The sequence below is a fragment of the Haliotis asinina genome, chromosome 1, assembly GCF_037392515.1.
Source record: "Haliotis asinina isolate JCU_RB_2024 chromosome 1, JCU_Hal_asi_v2, whole genome shotgun sequence".
Classification (NCBI taxonomy): Eukaryota; Metazoa; Mollusca; class Gastropoda; order Lepetellida; family Haliotidae; genus Haliotis; species Haliotis asinina.
In genome coordinates this window covers 59950923-59977081 of record NC_090280.1, presented here as the reverse complement: position 1 = coordinate 59977081, position 26159 = coordinate 59950923, and the positions used below count along the sequence as shown (strand labels likewise).

The window sequence follows — 26159 nt, the reverse complement described above, 5'->3', positions numbered from 1 at the left end:
TTACAAAGCATGAAACCACATTTTTTTCGGTGTAACTGTCACAGCATAACCAATATCATTATTTAGAACAGTTCAACTGTCGATGTTATGACTGATTTAAACGTATACACACAATCAACCCTGTGGCATTTTATGAACATAAAACTTATCTTCTGCTGCTCTCATCAGTGTCAATGTCACCCCACTATTGACGATGACAACACATGTCCAAAATGGCAACAGCTGTTTTGCCCCACGAGTCGTCCCAGGTAGAGATATTGATTATGCGATGTCTATTGCGAATATCCTACGTGGGTTGTATATAGCATAGAGACATGCATCCAGAGAGATTGCTTGCTTCTGGCATGAAGTAACAGCTCATATTTGTGTATATTTCTGAGAAAATTAAATTGACAATGCACAGATGATGGACATGAAGACTGATTGTGTTCCTGGGAAATAGGACAGATTTTGTGTCCAGAATCCTAGAAGTTGTGAAGTGATCAATGGATTGTGAATCATTCCTTTGAGTTGGTGGACAATGTTACAATGAAATTGACCAGATTATATTTCAGGTTCGGATGTGTGGTTTCATTTGGGAGCTGTCATCATAATCGTGTTGGGTGTTGAAGTTAGTAGGTTGTGTTGTGGTAGGGTTGTATGTTGCTGAAATGTACAACATAACAGACCAACGGGATTTATGTGACTGATTTTACATCAACACCTTCATTGGATAAATGGATTACCATGGTGACTTCAGTGCTGAAATTTGCCAAAGTGGTCATGGTCATTTTCAAAGTTGTCACTGTCCATCTGTGACAGTGATATCAGTTTTGTGACAGAATTGTGACAATGACATCGTATCAATAAAATTCAGAAAGAGATTTCATTCAGGAGGGTAACAAAGGTAGAGAATTCTTGTGTTCGGAGGAAACAAAAACAGTTAGATAGGAAATACACAACAAATCAATTACATCACTTGTATGAGTCAGTGATACACAGTGGCTAAACCATGACGTCTTGGAATCTGAGAGTTTGATCAATTATATAAGATCATCGTCACTGATGTTCTAACGCAAAGGCCAAAGCTTTATGATTGTGAAATGGATGGTCATCAAATCTATTTCAGGTCTTCAACTGGAACTAGGTTAAACAGTGCAATATGCCATAAACACAAAATCCTTTGATAATACACCTACCTTGCAACAATGTTATAGACAACTGTCGTCTATTTCAGATTGTTGTTCATTTCACTGCTGTATTCTGTAGTGAAAGAGACAAGCGTATACAGATCTACATTATTACTGCCCTACCACAATGACATTCTTGAGTTATGAATTAGTCCAGCGACGTTGTGTACAATTGTCGTCCATTTCGGTGAAATGTACATCACAGCCTGTCTGTCACCGAGAAATGTACAACCCCTTGAATTAGCCTGATAGTGAATAGGAGGGAAGGTCAGCAGAATCTTGACAGAGCAAACTTAGGCAACTGGGCTTTACATACCTCTACAAATACGTTCTGTTTGATTTACACTGTGGATGGTTATGTTGGGTGGCTTTATTTACCCAATTTAGACTCTTTTTTGCTGAAGAGCTGCATCAGTTAGACGCTGTTTGAAGTTTCTTTCTGTGTCTATAGTTTTATTATTTTGTGTACATGATTGGAGATGTTCCTGTCCCCAACAAGATTTGAAGAAATTGATGACGATCATGAAGAAACAGAATTCTGGGAAAATCCGCTGGAGATTCGTACATCTGGATTTGTACCTCTTCATTTCGTGCCCCTGGTGTGTGTTGTAAAATAATCTGCATGGAAATGTCTCAGTATTATCACTGCTTAGTATCTAAAATAGTTTAGCATTTCAATTGCATTTGTTTATTTGATGGCTGATTGTGCATATGTTTACAATCATGTGTGTGTACAGTGCTAAGGTGTATCTAATATTATAGCAAGACTATAACTGAGGTCAAAGGGTACCTCATTGTCGTAAATTGTGACATTGTTTTGTAAACACGCATGAGTTGTAATGTGAAGGGTTGACAGGGATGTGGAGAAATACCTCATTTAGGAGGTATTCTGACATTTGGGAAAACTCTTTCAAGCTTAGGGCCCAACCTTCAGACAAACACACTCTTTGCTGTTTTAGACTTGTGACAGGCTTGTTAGTTTCAGATGTGGATTGCTTGAGATTATTGTGAGTTCTTGGAAACATATTTCTTGAAGAAAGAATTTCTTGGGAGTTGTGCATGAGGACATTGAAATTGATGACATCTGTCAAATATGGATAATGACATCAGTTTAACAAACTTCAGCATGCATGTTGTTATTTTCATGTATGGATGCAAAGGATTTTGTAAACAACGTTGGATCAGAGATTAATCTGTTTCATGTTGGTCTCTCTGAATATTTTCAGATGTTCCTAAAATTTAAAATTGTTATTATCTGATGCATATTTGAAATGTCAATGACTTCAGCTGGAAAAAGTAATGAATTATTTCAAAGATTTATGCGGCTTTCAAACGTTGAATTTTTGAAGAAGAAAAAAAAACGAGTGAAGAGGAACAGGAATATTCATGAATTTTGCCTCTTGATGAAGTCTTGACTGACTTGATTAAATTGATTTACTTTTGTCAGTCAGCCAGTGGTTGGTCTGTCAGTTGAATCTTATATTTAAAAAACCCCAATACTTGTGTACATTTCAACATTGAGTGTTGTTCATATCCGTCACTCAATCCAAGTCTTTGAACAATGAATGGTTTACGACATGATCTGTTTGCTGGATACCCCTTGAACGATGTCAACAACCCAATTGTCGGCTTCGTACACGCAGATTTGCAGGTTTGTAATGGACAAATGCTTGTACACCTTGGTGGAGGAAGGTATTGTGATCCCTGTCATTCCGTTCGTTTCTTGCTATTCTGTTACATTTTGTTTTGAGTTGAAAGACACTGACGAGCAGTATGAGGTATCCTTTCTTTGTGGTGGTTATTTTCTTGACTTGGTTTACTGCAGTTAATGATTTTGGCAAAGGAATGTGGTTTAAAAAATTTGCTGTGAACTGTTACTTTCTTATTTGACTTACATGACATAATAATATGTATGATCCATGTGACTTGTGTGACATAAGTATCTATATGATCTGTGTGACTTGTGTGACATAAGTATCTGTATGATCTGTATGATTTGTGTGACATAAGTATCTGTATGATTTGTGTGACTTGTGTGACATCAGTATCTGTATGATTTGTGTGACTTGTGTGACATAAATATCTGTATGATCTGTATGATTTGTGTGACTTGTGTGACATCAGTATCTGTATGATCCATGTGACTTGTGTGACATAAGTATCTGTATGATCCGTATGATTTGTGTGACATAAGTATAAGTAAATCCATGTGACTTAAGAATCTATATGACCCATGTGCCTTGTGTGACTAAAGCATTCACATTTCCCTTGTGGCTTTTGTATCACAATTAATCCATAGGATCCATATTATATATGTGAGTGATGCATCTAAGGGTTGGGGTTGTAGTATATTATATATGTGAGTGATGCATCTAAGGGTTGGGGTTGTAGTATATTATATATGTGAGTGATACATCTAAGGGTTGGGGTTGTAGTATATTATATATGTCAGTGATGCATCTAAGGGTTGGGGTTGTAGTATATTATATATGTCAGTGATGCATCTAAGGGTTGGGGTTGTAGTATATTATATGTGTGAGTGATGCATCTAAGGGTTGGGTTGTAGTCTATTATATATGTGAGTGATGCATCTAAGGGTTGGGGTTGTAGTCTATTATATATGTGAGTGATGCATCTAAGGGTTGGGGTTGTAGTCTATTATATATGTGAGTGATGCATCTAAGGGTTGGGTTGTAGTCTATTATATATGTGAGTGATGCATCTAAGGGTTGGGGTTGTAGTCTATTATATATGTGAGTGATGCATCTAAGGGTTGGGGTTGTAGTCTATTATATATGTGAGTGATGCATCTAAGGGTTGGGGTTGTAGTATATTATATATGTGAGTGATGCATCTAAGGGTTGGGGTTGTAGTATATTATATGTGTGAGTGATGCATCTAAGGGTTGGGGTTGTAGTATATTATATATGTGAGTGATGCATCTAAGGGTTGGGGTTGTAGTATATTATATATGTCAGTGATGCATCTAAGGGTTGGGGTTGTAGTATATTATATATGTGAGTGATGCATCTAAGGGTTGGGGTTGTAGTATATTATATATGTCAGTGATGCATCTAAGGGTTGGGGTTGTAGTATATTATATATGTGAGTGATGCATCTAAGGGTTGGGGTTGTAGTCTAGTGGTGAAAGTGTTCACAAAGACCTCGGTATGATTCCCCACATGGGTACAGTGTGTTAAGCCCATTCTCGGTGTCCCCCGCTATCATATCCAGAATAAAATCCAACTTCACTTATGCATCTGAATAACCCAGGTGACTTGCCTGTGTGTTGTATGGAAGGACACAAAATGAAAGATATCAGTCAGGCTAATGTTATTAGAACTTGACACCAATGCAGTTGGTATTTACAGGTATTTATGTCATTGTTCGTACATGTTGTACTGAAAAAAAAGACAGAAAGAGATTGTTTAGAATAGATTCAAGTCATTAAAATTTTACGCCATGCAAATACTAAGGAGGTCCGTAGTTTGTCTTGAGGTAAATAGTATGTTTGACGCTTGCTAATGAGTTGAAATGGACACAGAAATGTACATACAGGTGGTGGTAGGTATTTCACTGCTTGCTATGCATCTCACTTACAAGTGACATTTTGTCAGATTGTGATGGGTGCAGGGCCTTATTTTCTCAAGTCTTGTTGAACAAGCTTTTCTTAAGAATATGTTTTTGTTAAACCCATTCAACAGGATAATGTTGTTGAAATTGACTACACAGGTGTTTGATATTATCAAGTGAAAAAAGTATGACAACTGTTTATCTTTTGATAATTTATCTTTTGATGATAATCAAATTTTAAATTTACCTCATATAACAAGTGATTTGAATTTTTGTGAGCGGAATAATTTGACGAGATGGTGGCCACATGAACAGATGCAAGCGCCTAGTTGCAGGTATGGCAAAGTGCGGTAAACTTGGGTATGTGAGTATGTGTCCCAGCTGTGAATTGGGTACCTTCTAAGGATTTAGAGAGCCATAGTAAAGTCGGTAGGCCTAGTGGCAGCAAGAATTGTATACTCCTCATGGAGTTGAGAATGATCAAGAGAAACAAATACCAGTGCCTTGAGCAAGTACTAATTGCATGGATATGTGCACTATATAAATATCCTATAATAATTATTATAATAATATGAAGGTTCAATTGTTTTTGTCTTAGAATCAGAAAATCAAGGAAACAAGGAATTAATCTCCTATAAGCATACATTGAATTTCCTTTCATGGCATCCAAGAGAACCGTTAAAACAATCTATGAAGTAGTAAAATAACTAAACTGGTTTGCATCACGTTTCAAACTTGTGAGTAATGGCTTGACACAAAGTCCAAACTACTTTAATGGGAGAAAGATGTGAGATGTTTATGACATTATCAGTGGATCATCCTGCAAATATAAACATTTACACAATATCACAGTTGTTTTAATGCCAAATAATGCAGAAATAAATGATAAAAAATCCCCAGTGTTATTCAGTTTGCGTATTCCAAATTTGAATATGATAAAAGAAATGGCACAATTTTCCAACAGCCAGACTGCAGTAATTCCAGTCTAACAAAGATAATATAAAAAAAGTTACCCTTGATTGCAAATTTCTTGAAAGAAAACTTTTTGTAATGAATAAAGTTGACCTCATGTGTGTAACTGATTGATAGGAATAATTTAAGGAACAAATGTTTTTGTTATAAAAATTGGAAGAAGAAAATATTTAGTGAAATTACAATGAATTCCTATCTGTAACTGATTGACAAAAACAATATATGCAAGTATTTTGTCTCTAAGTAATTGCAATAAAACATTATTCTTCTGTAACTCATTGCAGATGTGTTACTGATGAGACAAAAACAATATACGATAATATTTTTTACTAAATTCAATTTAGAAAGTTTATCTGAACCTGTAACAAATTCCAGTCTGTTCATAACTTAATGAAAAAAGTTGTATATTTTACAAAACAATCACAGTATATAAAATGTATCTGATATAATAGTTTATTACTGGTAAGTAATTTCAAAATGCATTGTAAAATGAATCTGGATTTTGTTCCCCAGGGACAGTTTAAACAAACATTTTACCAGGAAAATATATTGTTTTGTTCTCATTACAAAGCATACTCTGAAACACGAAACATGCCTCCCACTAAACCCGGCTCTGAGAGGTAAGCTGTACCATAATTCACCTGGATATGGCAAGGTGTCAAGCAGGGTCTCTTAATGAGCACTTTGCAACATTGTGAACATTTATTGCATGGCAATATATATTTCAGACACGTATATCACATGACAGAGTGACCTGTTTAAAGGCTGCATGGATTGGTCAAGATGACTTGTTTGGTCCTGGAGTCATTTGATTGTAACCTTAAATTTTGTGATGTTGATTAATGTAGAACTTTGTGATTAACTTTATCATACAGGGATTGTATATGGGGATTGTATACGTGTGTGACTGATATGTTGTTTATTACGTGGGTTAGAGACTTTGAGACAGTAGACAGAACATTGGTAGTGAGGTACCTCATGAAGATGATGATATCATTACAACTTGTCGAATGACCATTTTCTCTGGGCTGACCCGTCAGTTTGACTGAATGCAACTTAATCACTGGTTATATCTACATGCTGTTGGAGAAACCCATGTTTGAATTGAACTTCAGTAACCCATGGGTGTTGTGACAGGTGACTAGTGGGATTGGGTGGTCAGGCTCGTTGACTAGGTTGACTCATCATCATCGTCCCAATTGTGTAGATCAATGCTCATGCTGTTGATCCCTGGATTGTCTGGTCAAGACTCCATTTTCTTACAGATGGCCACCATATAGCTGGACTATTTCCGAGTGTGGCATTGAACACTAAACAAACAAACTATGGGAGGAAAGCCTTATGCGATGCTGGTGTTAACCATTTGGGTGAAATAGTGAGATTCTGTTTGGTGCGGAAAAATCTGGCTTCAATATCAGGAAAATCTGGGATTCAAACTAGGAACCCAGAATGTATAATACCGGAAATTGCATACCATTCAGAATGTGGGAAGAAGTGTGATGTTAGTATTAAGGCATATTGGTTTATGGCTTAATATTAAGTCACATTGTTTTCAAATGATGAATTAGAAAATCACCTACAAGCCTGCCCCTAGTAAATATATAACATAATCCTGTTCCTTTGGCAGTGGACTTGTACTCACAGAATCTTCAGCAACCCATGCCCACTGACTCGGTTGACACATGTCGTAGCCCAAAAGTGTAGGTATGATGCTCATGCTGTTGACCACTGGATTGTCTGGTCCAGACATGAATATTGAATGGTATTATGTCATGAACGTTGTCGTTCAACTGATATAATACCCATATGCAACATATTGCAAAATAATGATTTTACGATGACACATCAGTGTGTGTATTTCATACCAGAATTATGTTTCAAAAATTTATAAATGTACAACATATCTAATTATGCCATCTGTAACAAATATTGAATACCTCAAAAGGATACTCTCTATTTTTTGCGGGACTGAAGGTAAATCGTGATGATAGGCTTAATGGTTTCATGGGCAAGAACTGTAGAACCAATGTTGGTTCTGACTAGTACAAGCAACCCTATGCGCATGCATGCAAGCTGTAACATTTGTGCAGCAGGGGCTGTGGCATCGTGATTAGAACATTCGCTTGTTATGCTGAAGACCTGGTTTTATTCCTATCATGAGTACAGTGTGTAAAACCCATTTCTCATGTCCCTGCTATGATGTTGCTGAAATGTGGCTAAAATTGGCATATAGCTCAAATCATCATCATCATCATCATCATCTTGTATAGGATGTTCTGGCCCGGTTCACCTCCCATCACTTATTGCCCAAAAAGAGCAGAGGGGTAGCCTGGAGGTTACAGGGTTTGCTTGTCATCCTGAAGATCTGGGTTCGATTCTGCACATGGATACAATGTGTGAAACCTATTTCTGTGTCCCCATCACTTCTCCCCTTCAAACTTCACTTCCCATTACTTCTTGAAATCTACAGGCTGTAGCAGTAACAAGCAGAAGTGACAGAAACAGCAACTGAGGAATATGAGGGTAGCCAAGCAGTTAAAGTGTTTGCTGATCAAGGTTTCTGTTTGATTCTCATATTTCTGGCTTCATCCCCTCAAACACTACTGGAATTTTACTATGTGTGTATAAAACAATACTTACTCCACAAAGCCAGAGATATATCTACAATGCCAACCTTTGGTAGATAAAGTTGACAAAAATACTTATATGGGAGTTATTGTTACAGATTTTTTTTCATTTGAGAAATATTATTTATATATTTTAGCCATGCTAAACATATTTGCTAAACATGTATAAAATAATGTTCACCAACTCTATGAAACCAGGTATTCATTTAGGATTTCAGCCTAACTGCCATTGGTTTGTGGAAAGGTTTGTTTTATTGGGATTTAAAAACAAAAACTTGTTTGTTCATTGGAGGAACATTAATAATATATGTTAGCAGTCAGTGCAGTAATATTGAGACAGGCTTTATAGTCTTTCAGTTCTATTGGTCCAAATACAACTTTGACAGAATACAACACACCAGTACAAATCCATAATTGTATCAATTCAGAATTTTGTACTTTTTTCCTGCCATTTTTGTACTTGGAGCTGAATATTGGCCTCTAAACAGCAGATCAGAAAGTAAACAGTCTTATGTTTATCATGTTTTTATTCACCTAAGAATGAGACGGGAGAGTTGTAATAACGTGGATTCACAATAACAATAACTGATCGTGACAAGAAGAAAGCGGAATGTGTGTCTTGATGTTCTGTGTCATATGCAGTTGCCTGACATGTACCATTGAGATATAAACATTTATGTCAAATATTGATCTCAACCATTCAGCTTGATCAAACCATGCTTATGAAACAGCCATTGGAGGGCGTCACCAGCATCAATACCAACAACAGGTGCTGCTCTTCAAAAGCTTGGATGCTAATGACGACAGTTACGCCATTAAACTTAAGTCGTAAATTTCACAGGGTTATATGAGTTAGTGGTGATATTTGTTTGGTTTGTATGTATTGACAGCAACAGAAGTGTTTTCCCATAATTTTGATTTGAAAGTTAAAAAAAAAATCTTTTATGCTTCAGTGATCTGACAGTGAATGAAATCAGGTTGAGTAGATTTGTGCAGTGGCCTATGAAATTGATTACAGTTTCTTTTCATTTTATTACAAATGTTTAATATCCGTGATAGGAATTCTGCGATTATCATGTTCGTATTAGTGTTTGAACAGTTTGTATTGATTAATAATGGCTATTATCCATCAGTGTTAAATTTGTGTACACATTATCAATTATCTTACTATTATTATAATTAGATTTATTTCATTCTTCGTTTCATGCTACTCAAAAGGTGAAACTAATAACATATTTTTTCATAAACTAACATTTTTTTAAATTACATTTTAGAATTTGTTTAATGTTTAGAAAAATTACTACAAAAATGAAATTAAGCTGTTCTGGGTATACAGGAACAATATAATTATTCTCCATATACCAGTTGGATTAAGATTTTGAGGATGAAATTGATATCTCAATTTATTGATGAAATCAGCATTTCATCGTCATGAAAAGTATGACATCACCAAATCCAGCAGTGTGATTGTACAAGTTGTCATGAGAAGTGCTTCGACATCTACTGAAAAAATTGTTTCCTTTGCCATTTTTTTCACATTAAAAGAAGATTTATTGTTTTAAGTGCATTTCCCTGTTTAACGTTGATCTGATTGCTGGTGGTGGTGGTACCACACACAGTCTTCCAATAATACTATGGTGTTCCTTTATGTGTACTGAGTTCTGTATGCTTGTAAGTTTGAAGTTTTAATTTCTTTTATGGGTTTACTGGTGCATTTTTGTTACAGTTGCATGAAATTTATTATGAACTCTGTGAATGGCATTTAGAAGTGCTACATATAAAGGGAGGTAATTTAGGATTTCATCATTTGAAAAAATGAGGAACATGGTTTGGAAAATATTCTTAATCATTGATGTTTTGTTATTGCAATCCTTTGTGATTTTTTTAAATGGAAATATTGAAATAAAAAACTGAAAGTTATGATAAGTTGTATATTATTATGACAAAATTATTTATTCATTGTAAAATGATGATTATGATTATAGTATGTGATATTTCTCTTTTAACATTTAAACGTTTTCACATTTTTTTCATCACTCTTGTGTGAAATAAGAATATCTTGTTTTCAGATGTTAAACACAGATGGAGGTTCAGTGAGTTATTTGATTTAATCCTTTTATTTTTGCCCTTTTTGTCATAAATTCGCAGAGATAAAGATTCTGACAATCCTGATTTCAGACAAAACGTGAAGAGCGAGAAAAGGAAAAGTCATTACAGAAGAAAGTGACTGAGTTACAAGGGCAGATACAGAGGTTGGAGAGACGCATCACTCTACTCCGCACAGAGAATGAGACACTTGTGAGTATACTTCCCTGGCATCTGAGATCATAAAAATATTCATTACATACTTATTGGCAACACTGTGATTGTAGAGTTTTAGAAAAATATAGTCAACTATAGCATTGTTTGTTTGTTTAATGTTAGTACAACATTCAGCAGTTTTCCACCCATTAGTTTGCTGTCTGTAAGTAGTAGAATGAGGACCAGACAATACAGTGATTGACATCAAGACATACACAATTGAAATACAGTGACAAGTGTCAAATATTTTATCAGTTTTCCACACATATGGTGGCAGTCTGTAAATAGTCAAGTCTTGAACAGACAACCCAGTGATCAATATCATGAGCATTGGTCTACACTAGCTGGATATCATGACATGTGTCAATCAAGCCAGTGAGCTTGACCACCTCTTACGAGAGTTGACGACCAATTTTAACCAAGTTTATAGTAATATTTAGGATGTATTTGCTTTGAAATATGTAGCGGATATGAATATGTTTTTATCTCTCACTGAGTTAGGGCAGTGCTGTAGTCTGCATTCGCTAATCATGCTGTGGGTTCCCTGTGGGTGAAGCTCATGTATGGTGCCCTGCCGTGATATTGCAGGCACATCGTTAAAAAGTGGCATAGAACCAAATTCACTCACTCCTTAGAGTTAGTGATTATTATGTCACTCTGCTTTCATTTTACAAAAGTTATTCTGTGGATGAATCAATGTTCATGCTGTTGATCACTGGATTGTCTGGTATTTGCAGACTGCTGCCATATAGCAGGAATATTGTTGAGTGCAGCGTAAAACTAAACTAAACTCACTCACTCACTCTCTGTGAATAAGTAACGGATTAATAATACTTCTGTTGAGTGGTGTATAACTTGTTTTGATGAAGGAGTCTGTCCAACCTGCTAAGTAGAAAGGTTTAACAAAAAGACATAAAAAGATGGAATAACAAAGTGTATTTTCGAGACAATGCGCATTTTTTAAGTGAAGTGTGTATGTGAATGTATTCTTTAAACTTCAGTTTCAATTTTTTAAAGAGTTACCCTTGGGTAATATTTACATGTGTATCCCTTACTGCAAGGGATGAATGGAGATTTACACTTCAAGGTGTGAGATGGTTATGTTAACTCATAAAATGACTGAACAGTTTTTTGTTCATGAAATCTGTCAGTTTGTTCTTGTTGTGTGAAAGTTGACCACTCACCTTAGACTAACACTTAGTTTCTGAAGATATATAGTTTTTGATAGTAACAAACTAACCCATATAAACCAAAAAGGTGACAAGGGAGACCAGAGATTCAGAACCTGAGGAAAGTTAGACGTGCTTTATTTAAGACTTTAACATTGGAGCGAGGGCTTGGCAGTAGGGAAAATAATGTGGTTCACGGACTACTTTCAACTCTGTTTTTTGATGGCTTGGTAGTGAAGTAACACCTATCAAGAGATTGAACACAGAGTTTCAGTATTTCAATAGGTGACCACATTCCATTGTTCAGGAGCTTTGTTCTATTGTTCTGCTTACAATGGGCGGTGGCTAAATTGAACTATCTGGCTGTTTTTGACTTCTGGGTTTAGAATATTATGTGTGGTTGATTATTTCTAAATTATTTACAAAAGTATTGGAAATTTGGTTACTCAGTTGCTACTTTGGTACTGGCAAAAAAATTGAAGTTTGAACATCTCCATAATATTCATGGTTGATGTCAAGGTTGAAATTGATCTCAATTTATATGACTTTGAGGTAAATTAAATCTATGTGTTTGATTTGAGATACTTTAGGATCCTATTTTCTTTAATCCTTAATCTTAGCATATTTGATGTTTATCATTTTCAAGGACATAACAGAATCAGATTAGTCTGAGGACTGGTGGGATAGCCTTGTGGTTAAAGCGTTTGCTCGTTATGCTGCAGACTAGGGTTTGATTCTCCACTAGCTGTGACATTGATGGAAAGAGGCTTATGCTGTGGATCACTGGATTTTCAGGTCCACACTCAAGTATTTACAGACCTCCATCACATAGCTTGAATATTCTTGAGTTTTATAAAGAAGCAAAACTTTTCACCCAACATAAAGATAGTTGTAGTACAGACTAGTGCTACAATCAGTTTGGTCACATGGGGCCATTTCTGGATTTTTACTATGTGTCTTGGTGATTGTGTGTCAGATTGTTTCTTGCTATCAGACACTTGTTTACCTTGACAGACCAGCTTCATCACACTGCTGTGATATAGCTGAAATATTCTGATACAGTAAAACCAAATCCTGAGATAAGGCCATTTAGTATGTACAGGAGATGATCTTACTGCTGTGACCACTAAGATCATTTTGCGGAACTGGATCCAGGACCTAGATTTATAAAACTCTCTTAGCACTAAGATAAACATAAGTTCATGTTAATGTATAGCAATTATGACTATCTTAGCACTAAGAGAGCTTAGAAAATCTACGCCAAGGGGGGTTCAGTGACACATAAAATATCTAGGGGTAAAAGTCATGTAAAAGCGTAGCAAATAGGAAAATAGTTCGAAAAAATATGCTTTAGATATGTTATGCTTTTCACAGTAATGGTTACTTTGGTTAAAGGGCATTTTATGTTGCCTGGTTTCTTCAGCAGGATTTGTAGTTGGGCAAGTGAAACAAGGGAAATAACTCTGTATGACCTATTGAGATGAGGCTGTAAAATCCCTGCAGCTCTCAGGGCATTTCAGTTTTATATCGAGAAGAACTGATCTTCAACAACCCATGCTTGTTGTAAGAAACTACTAACAGGATTGGGTTGTGAGGCTTGCTGACTTGGTTGGCACATGACATCCTAATCCCATTTGGGTAGATCGATGCTCGTTGCTCTTGAGCTCTGGATTGTCTGGTCCAGATTTGATTATTTCCAGACCACTACCATATAGCTGGAATATTTTTGAGTGTTAAACAACAAACAAACCAATCTTACATCTGAAGTAGCATCAAAGTATTCATTCCCATAATACTTTGCTTTTTGTCTCCTTTATTGCCATTTATTAAAACTGAAGCCATTTTTATGTCAAATTGAAGGCCTAGATTGCATGAACAGAAAAGACACAGAAAAGATGTTAGAATTAGTTTTCTTGAGTGATCATTCTATTTTTTATCTCTTACAATATAGGAAGATGCAACCACACTGTTAAAATAATATATAACTTTTTCACAATTTGTTGATAAAACATCAGACTTCAGCAATAAGAATTTTTTTCTGTATGTGTTAAACATCCTTTGGAAAATTAGTGTTTATATTTCATGAGCCAATCAAAACGAAACCTGTGCCAAATCAGCATGCATTGTTATTACTTAAGTGACCCAATCAGTGTTGGATATAGTCGATGTATATTTTTCTTACTTAACCATGTTGTTGCAAAGTGGAATTGAAAACTTATGATGTGTTGATGTGTGCTACATGGGGAACTAAACATGACTCTGTTGGCTAAATGGATGAAATAATCTAAACAACTAACATGGGGAACTAAATGTGACTCTGTTGGCTATAAATGTTTAGATTATTTCATCCATTTATAGCCAAGAGAGTCACATTTAAAACAGTCACCTAACTCGACCAAACCTGTACACAAACTGACGGTTTTGACAGTTTCCCACATGGTCAAGAGCATGCACTGGTCTGACCACACATGAAAAAGCATGCTTCTCCGTGAGCTGCAAAGCATGATGTGTTTGCACGATCCGTACATATGGTTTGTCTCCATACCACATGTTTTGAACTTTCTGAGCTGACTGAATCTTGTCTTTGACAGGAATGTAGAAGTTAAAGGAACAGACAGACATGGTAACATAGATAGATACAATCTTCTTACACATTTAGTTAGTTAGTTTAGTTTTACACCCTTTTAGCGATATTGTAACAATATCGCATCAGGAGACACCAGAAATGGTGTTGATATTGCTGAAATATTGCTAGGAGTGTCCTAAAACTAAGTCACACAATCACTATTGTAGAGGTCTCATGGGTACAATGTGTGAAGCCCATTTCTGGTGTCACCCACCATGATATGGCTGGTATATTGCAAAGAGCATGAAGAACATTTTCAGTGTCTCCCACCAAGCTTATGTGGGAATATTGCTAAAAGTGGCCTAAAGCTAAACTCACTCAGTCACTGTTGCAGAGGAAACAGAAAGATGACCACAAACCACTGGAAGAAAAGATCAAGGCCCTCAAGAAACGTAATGCAGAGCTGGCGGCCATTGCAAGGAGGCTGGAAGAGAAGGCCAAACATTTACAGCAAGAAAATACAAAGGTTTGAAAATAGTAAAAATTTATGTTGGTTTTTAGATGCTGCAAGTTTGAACCTACTGGTTTTGGGCTTGTGCTCTTCCCATTCCTGACAAGGAGGGTGAAGTTGGTGAAGGTTGTGAAAGTGATGTACTGGGGATTCTGGTCCACCTTTATTAATGGCTTTGTCCCTCCATAGATTTTCCTTCTTGTCTTAGTTGCTTTTGACTCTGTTAACTGAAATAAGTTTGAAATATTTATTGTTATTGTGTGTTGTTATTGTGTGTTGAAACCATAATCACTCACCTATTATATTTACCTCTTTATATTACTTTTGTAATGTTTATGGAGTCAATAGTAATAGCCTTATTGTTAAAGCTGACATGTCATGCCTAGAGTCCATGTTTGATTCGCTGTATAGCTATAAACCTTCGAGCTATACAAAATGTAAACTCCCCCCATTTGGGGACTTAAGGGAGGTAACTGTGTAATCGTAATTGATTATTACATATTGAACTGAACAAATTTAGGAATTGGAAATTTTAGGGTGATATTTTTATGAAAGTGTGTGCTCAGATATCACTACAACTAAACATTCTAATGTTCAAGGTTCTTAAAATATTTTGTTTGGTAAAGGTCATGGATATGTGAACACATTAAGATATCACACTGTCTCATTGAAGTGCATTCATTATGAATTGTCTTTTGTTTCGCTAATGTGGTACATTTCCTGTATCCTTTTGTGTGCCAATAATATGATTTCTGTGGCTTGTGAGTCTACAATTACAAACCTCTTTATTTCTTATTAAAGAAAACAAAAGAAGAAGGTCTTCCTGATTCAGACCAGCTTAAACGACTTTTTGCCCGACAACGAGCAAAAGACCTTGCAGAGCATACCAAGAGTATGCTGACGAAAGATCGAGAGATTGAGGATCTACGCAAAAAATGTCAAGAGCTCGCTGATCAGCTCAGCAGCGGAGATTATCTGATACCAGAGGTAAGGGAAGCTGCACACACTCAGCCACCAATCTGTGGGTGTTCTTTGAGTGGTATTAAACAACCCAAACTGGGAAATCTTGTTTCATATCAAAAGAGAGACATCTGGAGATGGAAAGTAACATTTTTTAGACTTCATTTTTTTCCATTTTTGGTGTAATACTGCAGCTGGAGACACAGGGATGGTGCAATGTGTATTTTTTAATGTTTTTTTTAACAGTTGTGGGGGTTTTTTTTAGATCAAACTGCAAATTGTAAACCATATTTTTTTAATGAGCTTGTTGTATCTTATACAACACAAATCTTATCAGTTTTTTATTTGTTTTTTTTGTGTTCCCCCTACACTGGGCAATATTTCAGCTATATGGTGGCGGTCTGTAGACAACAGAGCCTGCACCAGACAATCAAGTGATAAACAGCATCCTACCTACCTACATTTTGGGGATACAGTGACATGTAGTCTGACCACCCAAATCCGTTAGATGCCTTTTATGACAAGCATGGGTTACTGAAGATCAATTCTAACCCAGATCTTCATGGATCCATCTTATCAGTTGTCTCGTGACTTAAAGCATGATTTTTGGGCTGTTACCTTTCTCGTTGTGGTTTTCTTCAAATGCTGAGCATGGATACTCACTGAAAAATTATGTCTTTACTAAAAACAAAAACTTTGTTTCTGTTGAAAAGGAGACACAGTGAAACGGAATATTTATTCCTGCTAAAAATTTAGTAAGGCTGTCCATATGATTTTGTATGAGTTTCTCCTTAGAGCTCAACGTTATGGGGAAAGCCACTTAAAGAATGAGAAAAATAGCCTAATATCTTGTTTTTACTTTTTTACACAAGAACACAACTAAGATGCCTTGTTTTATAAAACTGTGAAATGGTACCATGATGGAATTAAAACGTGGCCTTTTGCATGACAAGCGAACACATTAACCACTAGACCACCCCACCTCCATGCAGTGGTGTTAACAGGTCTAAACAATAATGATTAACATTGTTGGATACAGAGTGCCTTTCTGTGTAACTTACGCTGATTTCACAAGACATTTGCCAATCAATGAAATCAATAGCCATACAAGAATGCAACATCAGGGGTCTGGGGAGAGTTTAGCATATGCATAGCCTTCGAATAGTTCGGGTTTGGGTATATGGCAAGATTTGGTCTCCAGCTAAACCAAGAAAATTGCTGTTCTGATGTTCAGAAAAGAGTCATGTTGTGACTATAGACTCCAAGAATTCAGTACAGAATTCTGACTAAGGATGTCAGACTTGATGAGGATTGGAAGGACACTGTGTGGGATGGCTTAGTGGTTAAAGTGTTAGCTTGTCATGCCAAAGACCAATGTTCAATTCTCCACAAGGATACAATGTGTGAACCCATCTTTGGTTTTCCCTACCATGATATAGCTGGAGTATTGCTAAGAATGCAGTGTGAAAGCAAATTCACTCACTCATTACAGTCAGAAAGTGAATGAATGTTGTTTTATGTCATTTATAAGAACATTTCAACAATAACTAACTGTTATGGAACCAGAAATGGTTTTGACACATGTCCTTATATGGAATAGATAAGATAGCTAGGCGATAAGATTTGGCTGAAAGGGACCCATGAAAGTCCGGAATAGAATAGGCCTTCAGCAACCCATGCTTGTCATAAAAGGCGTCATAAGAGAAGACTAATGGGATCGGGTGGTCAGGATCATTGTCTTGGTTGACACATGTCAGTAGTTCCCAACTGCTTAGATCAATGCTCATGCTATTGATCACTGAATTGTCTGGTCCAGACTTGATTATTTACAGTCTGCCACCATCCAGCTGGAATAGTGCTGAGCGCGGCATAAAACTAATCTCACTCACTCACACACTCACTGGTTGAAGAACTTCATCATCCCTTGTAGCAGATTGATGCTCATGCTATTGGTCACTGGACTCTATAGTTAAGACTTGAATACTAGGGTCTTTGATGATAGGCATAGGTGTGAGTACTCAAGCTTCACATATGTTTTAGGAATCGTCAAGAGTCCTACTTGCATTAATCTGTTTAAACCATTATCAACAATTGAACAACCTAAGCACCAAAACTGTTAAAACTACTTTATAAACAGTGAAAAAAAGTGTTCCATCATTGTCAGGTAATGTTTGAAAATCAATTACCATCAAAGACAAAAGCAGCATGTTTCATGTGAGAAGCAAGAAATGTCATCCAAATACCGGAAGTCTGGCATCAGGAATTGACAATAATTATACTTTTTTGAGAAGAAGAGAAATGTCAAAGTTTTGCTTGTAAAATAAGGTTGATATTATTTGACATAAGAGGAACACAGTGTTTCAGATCTGGGCCTGATAAAGTAATGTCATTTTGGCCATCAACAACACATTGCAAGAAAATATAACTTTTTTGGGCGTACATAATATCTTGAGTTTGGGTTTTGTTTTGTTTTGTTTAATAACTGATTCCATATCTTAGTTACAGGAAGAGGAATGTATCAAGAATCATACAGAAATCCACCTAAGCCTTGTGACCTAAGATTGTCGATTTAAATCCCAATTCACTAAGATTGTTTCTGGATTTGTCAGTGTAGGTTTTCACCAAAATAGTGGACACCCTGTCATACAACTGGAATAATGTTAAAAGTTCTAAACCATGCTATACCTGAAGAGGTACTGTCTGCAGCTAGTTTTAATCTGTTACGTCATTTCACCCCACCCACATGGTGTTGGGGCTGCACAGTGGTTAAAGCGTTCGCTAGTCATGCCGAAGGGTTTGGTTCGATTCCCAACATGGGCACAATGTGTTAAACTCATTTCTGCTGTCATGTGGTACAGTTAGTCATTAAGACCACTCATTTTCTAACTGTGAGGTTACAGTCAGTCAATAATGAAGTCTGGACCAGAAAATCTAGTGATCATGAACATTTACCAACACATTTGGGATTCGATGATATTTGTCAACCAAATCAGCTAGCCCTACCGCCCAATCCTGTTTGTCGTCTCTGCCGACAAGTATGGGTCTCTGTAACAAATTCTAACCTGGATATTGCTTACTTTGGACTGGTAGTGAATGAAATAGTTTCAGACTGCAATATTTTATTATGATATCGAGAAAAAGAAACAGACCTCTTTCTCCTATGTTCAAGTAATGACAAAATTTAACTTGTTTCATCAAATCTGATTTCAGCTTGAGCTTTCTTTCCTCATTCAAGTGGTTATTCAGCCAAACTGCAGGAGCATATTCCATCTGTGATAAACGATATATATTACATCAGACATGCAGTTTTATGAATACCATGAATTACCATGAATTACCATGAATCTTGAATTACCTTTGATGTGAATTGTTGGATTGCATCAGTGAAACAGGAGTTTTTCCATTTAATGAGAAAATTGCTCTCTACTCTCACAAATGATTCCATGGGAATGTTTCAATGAGAAGAGAAATGGTTTTATTTGATTTTTGATGTAAAAGAGGGGTCATTCATATTGTTCAGGTTACATTTAGCTGGTCTCAGTGATCTGACTGCTACATTAAGTGAAGGTTTTTAGGATGTAGACGTGAGGTGAGGTGAAGTAGGGTTTCAAGTTGTTGCACTTATCCAATGACGTGAGTGCAAATGTACCTGTGCCTGCAACGATGGCTTCATCCATCTGTGACTGAATGCATCCATGGCTAAATGTGTGCATGGCTTAATGAATCCATTGCTTACTACATCCATGGATTAACACATCCATGGTTTACTGCATCCAAGGCGTAATGCATGCATGACTTTATTGCAAGCAAAACATGTGCACCTGTGTTCCTGTGTGCCTGCAGGAGTCTAACTTCTGTCAGTGCTATGGTGCTAGACCATCAGGATATCATGCTGCAGTTTGAGGTGTAAGGGGGAGTAACATCACATACGATGACATGTGTACGTGTGGCTGCTTGTACTAGCAGAGACTTAAGTTGGTTTTATAGTGCTAACCCTCTGAGATACCATGCTGATGTTAAGCATGAATACCTCACACAGATACATTGTACTGACTCCGAGCCAACCAGTCCTTGTTGTGCCCATAAATACCGATTGCCAGAAAAAAAGACCAACAAGTACCACAACAAGTATTTTGGTATTTTGGTATTTTTGGCACAACTGGGGATTGAACCTGCATATTTCCACACTCCGCTTTGGTGCTGTAACCACTACACCATGGAGGTGGTTGGGTTTAACAAAGACTCACCAAACACAGACACAGACACAGACACAGACACAGACACAGACACAGACACAGACTTTTTGTGACTTTTTACAACAACTGGATGGACTGAATAAACCTTTTGCTAACAGTTTCATTTTCTTAATAGCATGCAAACATTTTGTCATATTAGGTGATTTTTTAGCTTGTGTGTTGGACAGGCGGCGTGCGAGGGTGATTGCTTATTATCATAACCTATCAACAAGTGAGGATGTTCACCCAGCAGTGAAATGGGTACCCAGTTGGATAAGATGGTGTCAACCATCTAGCATCTCAGCCTGGGTTAAGTGGTGTAATAATGTGTGCTTTGTGCATGTTTCATCCGTAACGCCACTGATCAGTTTTGGGGTGGGTATTAGGCAATCTCCACAAATGCATCATACATATTTGCATTATCATGGGATGTGTTCATGGTATTGATCACAGGATGTCCAATCCAGATCTCTGGATGCTGCCATATTGCCCGAATATTATTGAGTTCGGCATTAAACAACAAACATTAATCCTACTGCTTTTTTTTTTCCAAATATTAATGTTCACCTACAAAATTATTTTCAGAATGTCCAAGTGTATGAGGAAAAGGAAGAGCTCGTCACAATCATCAAACAAGCTGCCAAAGAGAGGCTCCAGCTCGAACGTCAAGTGGCGAAGAGTAAACCAGGGGAGGTAAGTCATGTTTAATGTTCTGTTTGGGGATGGGTGTTGATACCATGCATTTATTCACATTCAGCAGGTGAATCTGGCAACATGTGTTCACCCCACATACTTACATCATGTTCATTGTAACACAGATCCAATCATGGGACGATGGTCTACTCTTGTGAAATACATTGAATCAGAGACCATATAATATTATATAGTCTCTGATTGAATTGAATCTCGATCTCCCCTGTAATTCTTGAACTCCATGAATTTTCAGGATTAACCAAGCCCCACACATTAGTGAAATGCACTCAGAGAGTGCTATTTTCACTGAGTTTAAAACCTTTTTCTAAATCATTAACCAAAATAATTCTATTTCAGTACCCAAATATTGAACATTACTGAACATATTTTTTCAATGTATGCAACAAATTATGAGACAATTCACATTTCAAATAATGAATATGCAGTCCCTTAAAATATGTTCATTGAAATTTGAAAATGTCACAGGTTTGTTCCATTTCACTTGACAAATATACTTAGTTTGTAGAAATATATAAGTTATACAGTTGAAGCTGTCTAAACTGGCACTCATTGTGACTGAAGAAATAATCTGGTGCAGACAAGGTGCCAGATTGTAGAGCTGATGATGAATGTACAAGTCATGAATAGGACTGAGATTTTATGCCGGTGTTGACAACTTGCAGCTTTGGACAGCTTCCGCTGTATAATTCTTTAACTTTGGGACATTGCATCAAAGAAAAGTACCATATATAACTGTAGATAAGCCAAATTTTAGGACCCTAAAAAGCAGTCTGTAGGAGATAGGATCATCTACAGGTTACATATTAGGACCTTGGCTCATCTGCTGCCAGATACAGTAAAGAAAATGAAGGATTCAGAAAACTAATACAATAACCAAGACTGAGGGACTAATTATTCTCTGTTGATGAAACTGGCCCAATTTGGTTTTCATGTTGTCGAGTGTTTTCACAAGCCATTGTCGACTGGTAGGGGGTGAAGATTAGAAGAGAATTTTTAAGATGAGCCAATGTCAGGGATACCTTCAACTGTCACTTCTAAGGAGTGTTAATAAAATGACTGATATCATTATTGATATTGTCATTTTACCACTTTGCATAGCCGATACACTTCACAGCGTCTCCCATGAAAGAGATTAGGCTGTGTAAGGGAGGAACTGGCAATGACAAAGGTTCAGCACTGAGTTCCATGGCTTCTGATTTCTGATTAGATACACTTCAAGGTTCATTGTCTACTGTGAAAATATATGTTGCTTTGATGCAGACCATGTGATTTTGTTGAGTGACTTGTTATTATACATGTGGGTTCACCATTGTTAATTACTACTTAATTGTGGGTTAACCACTGTTATTGACTAAACAATAACAGTGAAAGAAGAACACAATTACTGTCATCTTGCAAGACAATGTCCAGTTTTCTGCAGTTCCTGAAGAATCCATGAAAGGTCATAGTTATAACTGCCAGTATGAAGCAAGCAGTGAGTGAACTGTTTGAGAATATCAAGGCTAAATGTTGTGGAAAACTCACAAAAAGTTTGTTGTTTTATCAGTACAGTGCAGCAATGTACAAGTCTGTTGTTTCCATGACTACAATGCAGGACTTCTGCTGTAAACTCACATCCATTGTGTTTGGTATTAATGGCATTTTAAAATTCCTATCAAAATAGTACAGAAAAGAATCATGATCGATACATTGACAGACTGAACTATATTAACTTTACTGATGTTGCAATTGTTGTGAACAAATCAGAATAATAGCATACATTGCACCACCACTCTCCCAGCAGTCTCTCATCAACAAACCTCAGCTAACCAACAACTATGTAATTTCTTGGTACAAACTGTTTTTGGGTGAAATCATTATAAATATTGAAACTTTATGTTTTGTACATGTTTACATGTCCTTGTAAAAAGTAAGAAATGTAAGCATACATCTGTCAATCAGGTGTTTTTTCCATTGTTGTTTTCAAGGACCAGTGAATCTTCAGTAGCTCTTCAAACTGCAATAATCAAGGCTTAGGGTCAGCTGAAATAAAAGATTTATCAATGGGAACAGGTGAAATGGGGGCAGGTGCTTGAAGGGGCTAATTACCCAGGAGCTGTGACTGAAGTGTGCTTTCAAATACTGATGAGCGGCCATCAATAGCTTAATGGTTATCAGCCATGAAGGTGGAGGAAATCGAAGAGGCCGCTCTTGCAATCAACACAATTTAAGATGAGAGTATGCTGCATTTAACTGGAACAGTTTGTAACTTTAGCTGCTGTTGTTCAAACCTGTTATCGAATTGATTTCTTGAGTTCATTTTGGGTAAAGTTTGACAGCGATAATGAGACAGTATGTTTAACTGTCATGTTTGTTTAACTCTGATATAAGTACATGATAGGTGTTATATCACACCTGATTTGTAAAACTGTGCAGGTCTGTGTTAGAATGGTCTTTTAGCAAGACATGCGTATGGTAATAGGAGATATATGTGATGGATGTCCATGCTCACTGATTTGTTTGATGCATGTCACAGTATCCCATTTGTTTGACAGATGCATATTAAACTCTAGGTTGACTTGACTGGAAAACGTTTGGAAATCCTTACTGGTAACACCCATGATAATCCCTGTAGGTAACATCTGGAGAAATCTCTGTGGATAACATTTGTGGAAATGCTTGTCAGTTACACCTGTGGAAGTCCCTGTTAGCAATGCCTGTGGAAATCCCTGTGGGTAACACGTGAGGATATCTTTGTGGCTGACACCTTTGGAAATCCCTGTGGGTAACACTTGAGGAAATCCTTGTGGCTGACACGTGAGGATATCCTTGTGGCTTACACCTTTGAATATCCCTGAGGGTAACACTTGTAAATATCACTGTGGGTAACACTTGTGAATATCCCTGAGGGTCCCACTTGTAAATATCACTGTGGGTAACACTTGTGAATATCCCTGAGGGTCCCACTTGTGAATATCAATGTGGGTAACACTTGTGAATATCCCTGTGGGTAACACTTGCGAATATCACTGTGGGTAAAGCTTGTGGATATCCCTGTGGGTAACACTTGTGGATATCCCTGTGGGTAATGTCTATTAAAATTCCCGTGGGTAACATCAGTGGAAGTTCCTATTGGTGACACTTAAACACACCTTTACGTCTGGCTTGCGAATCCCTATGGTCATCCCCATTAAGTCTTCTGTGTAGGACTACTGAACATCAGCCAGCAAATATCACAAGACTTTGAAACTAACCTGACTCAAATATGGTAAAATAAGTTCTTATCAGTCTATAATGGTGAGTTGACATGAAAGTGTTATTTATTTCCTTTGTCTGAATATTATGAGACTGTTAACACATATGACCTTCCATGACCTTTCAGCATACGCAGCTTTATCTCTGAATGCATGACAAGTTTGATGATTTCAGATAAGGTTATCCCAGCTTATCTTGAAAAGTAATGAAATTAGACGATGTTATCTGGTTGTAAAAATATTTCAAAGCTGATATTGCTTTTAAGATTCTGAAATGGTTGGTGATGATGAGTTCAGATAAGATTTTGAATTGAGGTGAAACCTGTTGTGTTTGTTGAGGACATTAAATGAACCGACAAAGAGAGAAGTGAAATCTTGCATTGTGCTGATAGTACAAAGACAGAATGATGAAAACCATTTCCATATCAGGCAAAGAACTATCACCATGTTTGGTCAAGTACAATCTCCATATTGAGCAAGGAACTATCACCATGTTTGGTCAAGTACAATCTCCATATTGAGCAAGGAACTATCACCATGTTTGGTCAAGTACAATCTCCATATTGAGCAAGGAACTATCACCATGTTTGGTCAAGTACAATCTCCATATTGAGCAAGGAACTATCACCATGTTTGGTCAAGTACAATCTCCATATTGAGCAAGGAACTATCACCATGTTTGGTCAAGTACAATCTCCATATTGAGCAAGGAACTATCACCATGTTTGGTCAAGTACAATCTCCATATTGAGCAAGGAACTATCACCATGTTTGGTCAAGTACAATCTCCATATTGAGCAAGGAACTATCACCATGTTTGGTCAAGTACAATCTCCATATTGAGCAAGGAACTATCACCATGTTTGGTCAAGTACAATCTCCATATTGAGCAAGGAACTATCACCATGTTTGGCCCAAGTTTTCTACATATACTGAACAGCAAAAGAAGTGCAACCATTTGGGTTAGGTTTTTAAATGGAAGACATAAACATGAATGTTTACTTTTATGAGATTCTATTTCTTCAAAACTTTCATTTCTTTTGCTATTCAGGATAGGTCAAAGACAATCTCTATATAAGATTATAATACATTATAATTGTGACATCCTATCCTTTAAAGGGCCAGTGATCCTTTTGAACTATTCCAAGGAGTTAAATATATCAGACATTCTATGCTTATTAATCCAAGTTTCAAATGGCTAGGATGATAAGCAGACAATAAATAGCATGCTTTTAGATTACTTGTGTCACATGGTGCACTGACTGGGGGTCTTACATAAGGAATTCTTCATTGAATTGTATCTGCGGGCAATTTCATGAATTATTGCTTAGTAATCAGTTTGTTTTCGAACCCTCGGAATAAGTTGTAGCAATAAATTTGGTTGATTATTGAAATAGGAGTTTGTTCTGTCAGATGTTGTATGGCTGCACAACAGATATTAACAATAATCAATTTCATCTTCATTTCAAAGATTTGTCTGGCTTTGATTAAGTGATTTTTATCTCTGTAATAGGGCGATTGTGAATTGTATGGTGGTTTGATTTAATTAAATCTGTATCTTGAGATAGGAGGGGGGTCTCCAGGCTGATGTATTTAGAAGATTTTTATGATAATTTGAATGATTTGGTGGATCTCTTTAATATGATTGAATATGGTGTACTAGTTTTACATGTATGATCGATGTTGTGTCTCTGGCAGATGTATATGATAAGGTTCAGAGAAAACAGCCATTACTCTTTTGTTGGCAGAATATGTTTGGTTTTTTATAAGGATACCATAAACACCGTATTTGTCCCTAACGAGAATGTGGTTTCAAAATGTGTGATCTGATGATGGAACATCTGTCTCCAATGAGGTTTGCCTGACTGATTTCGAAACTTGACAAGACAATGCAGTGTCTCAGTTAACATTGATCAGTATTGTCAAGAAAATTTCATCCAGAACTGGGTTTTGGAGGTAGAGTAGTGGGTAAAGCATTCATCACACTGCAGACCCGGGTTTGATGATTGATGGGTACAATGTGTGAAGCCCATTTCTGGTGTCCCCCACCACGATATGGCTGGAATATTGCTGAAGGCGGCATGAAACCTAACTCACTCACCCACAGACAAGCCATATTTTGAGCAAGT

At 36.8% G+C, this 26159-nt stretch overlaps 1 protein-coding gene across 19 annotated transcripts in view; it reads left to right on the top strand.

Moving 5' to 3' along the window:
- Positions 1-26159, top strand: part of LOC137295273 (RIMS-binding protein 2-like) — a 257071-nt gene that overhangs the window by 41139 nt on the left and 189773 nt on the right. For 17 of the 19 annotated variants that reach the window (XM_067826613.1, XM_067826618.1, XM_067826658.1 and 14 more), the window contains 4 exons: positions 10520-10639; positions 14772-14903; positions 15690-15875; positions 20669-20776. In XM_067826613.1, coding sequence (XP_067682714.1) covers positions 10520-10639; positions 14772-14903; positions 15690-15875; positions 20669-20776 — 546 coding nt within the window. Of the gene's footprint in view, positions 1-277; positions 2821-10519; positions 10640-14771; positions 14904-15689; positions 15876-20668; positions 20777-26159 lie in introns of those variants that run through there. The other 2 variants (XM_067826692.1, XM_067826683.1) reach the window with 2 other exon arrangements.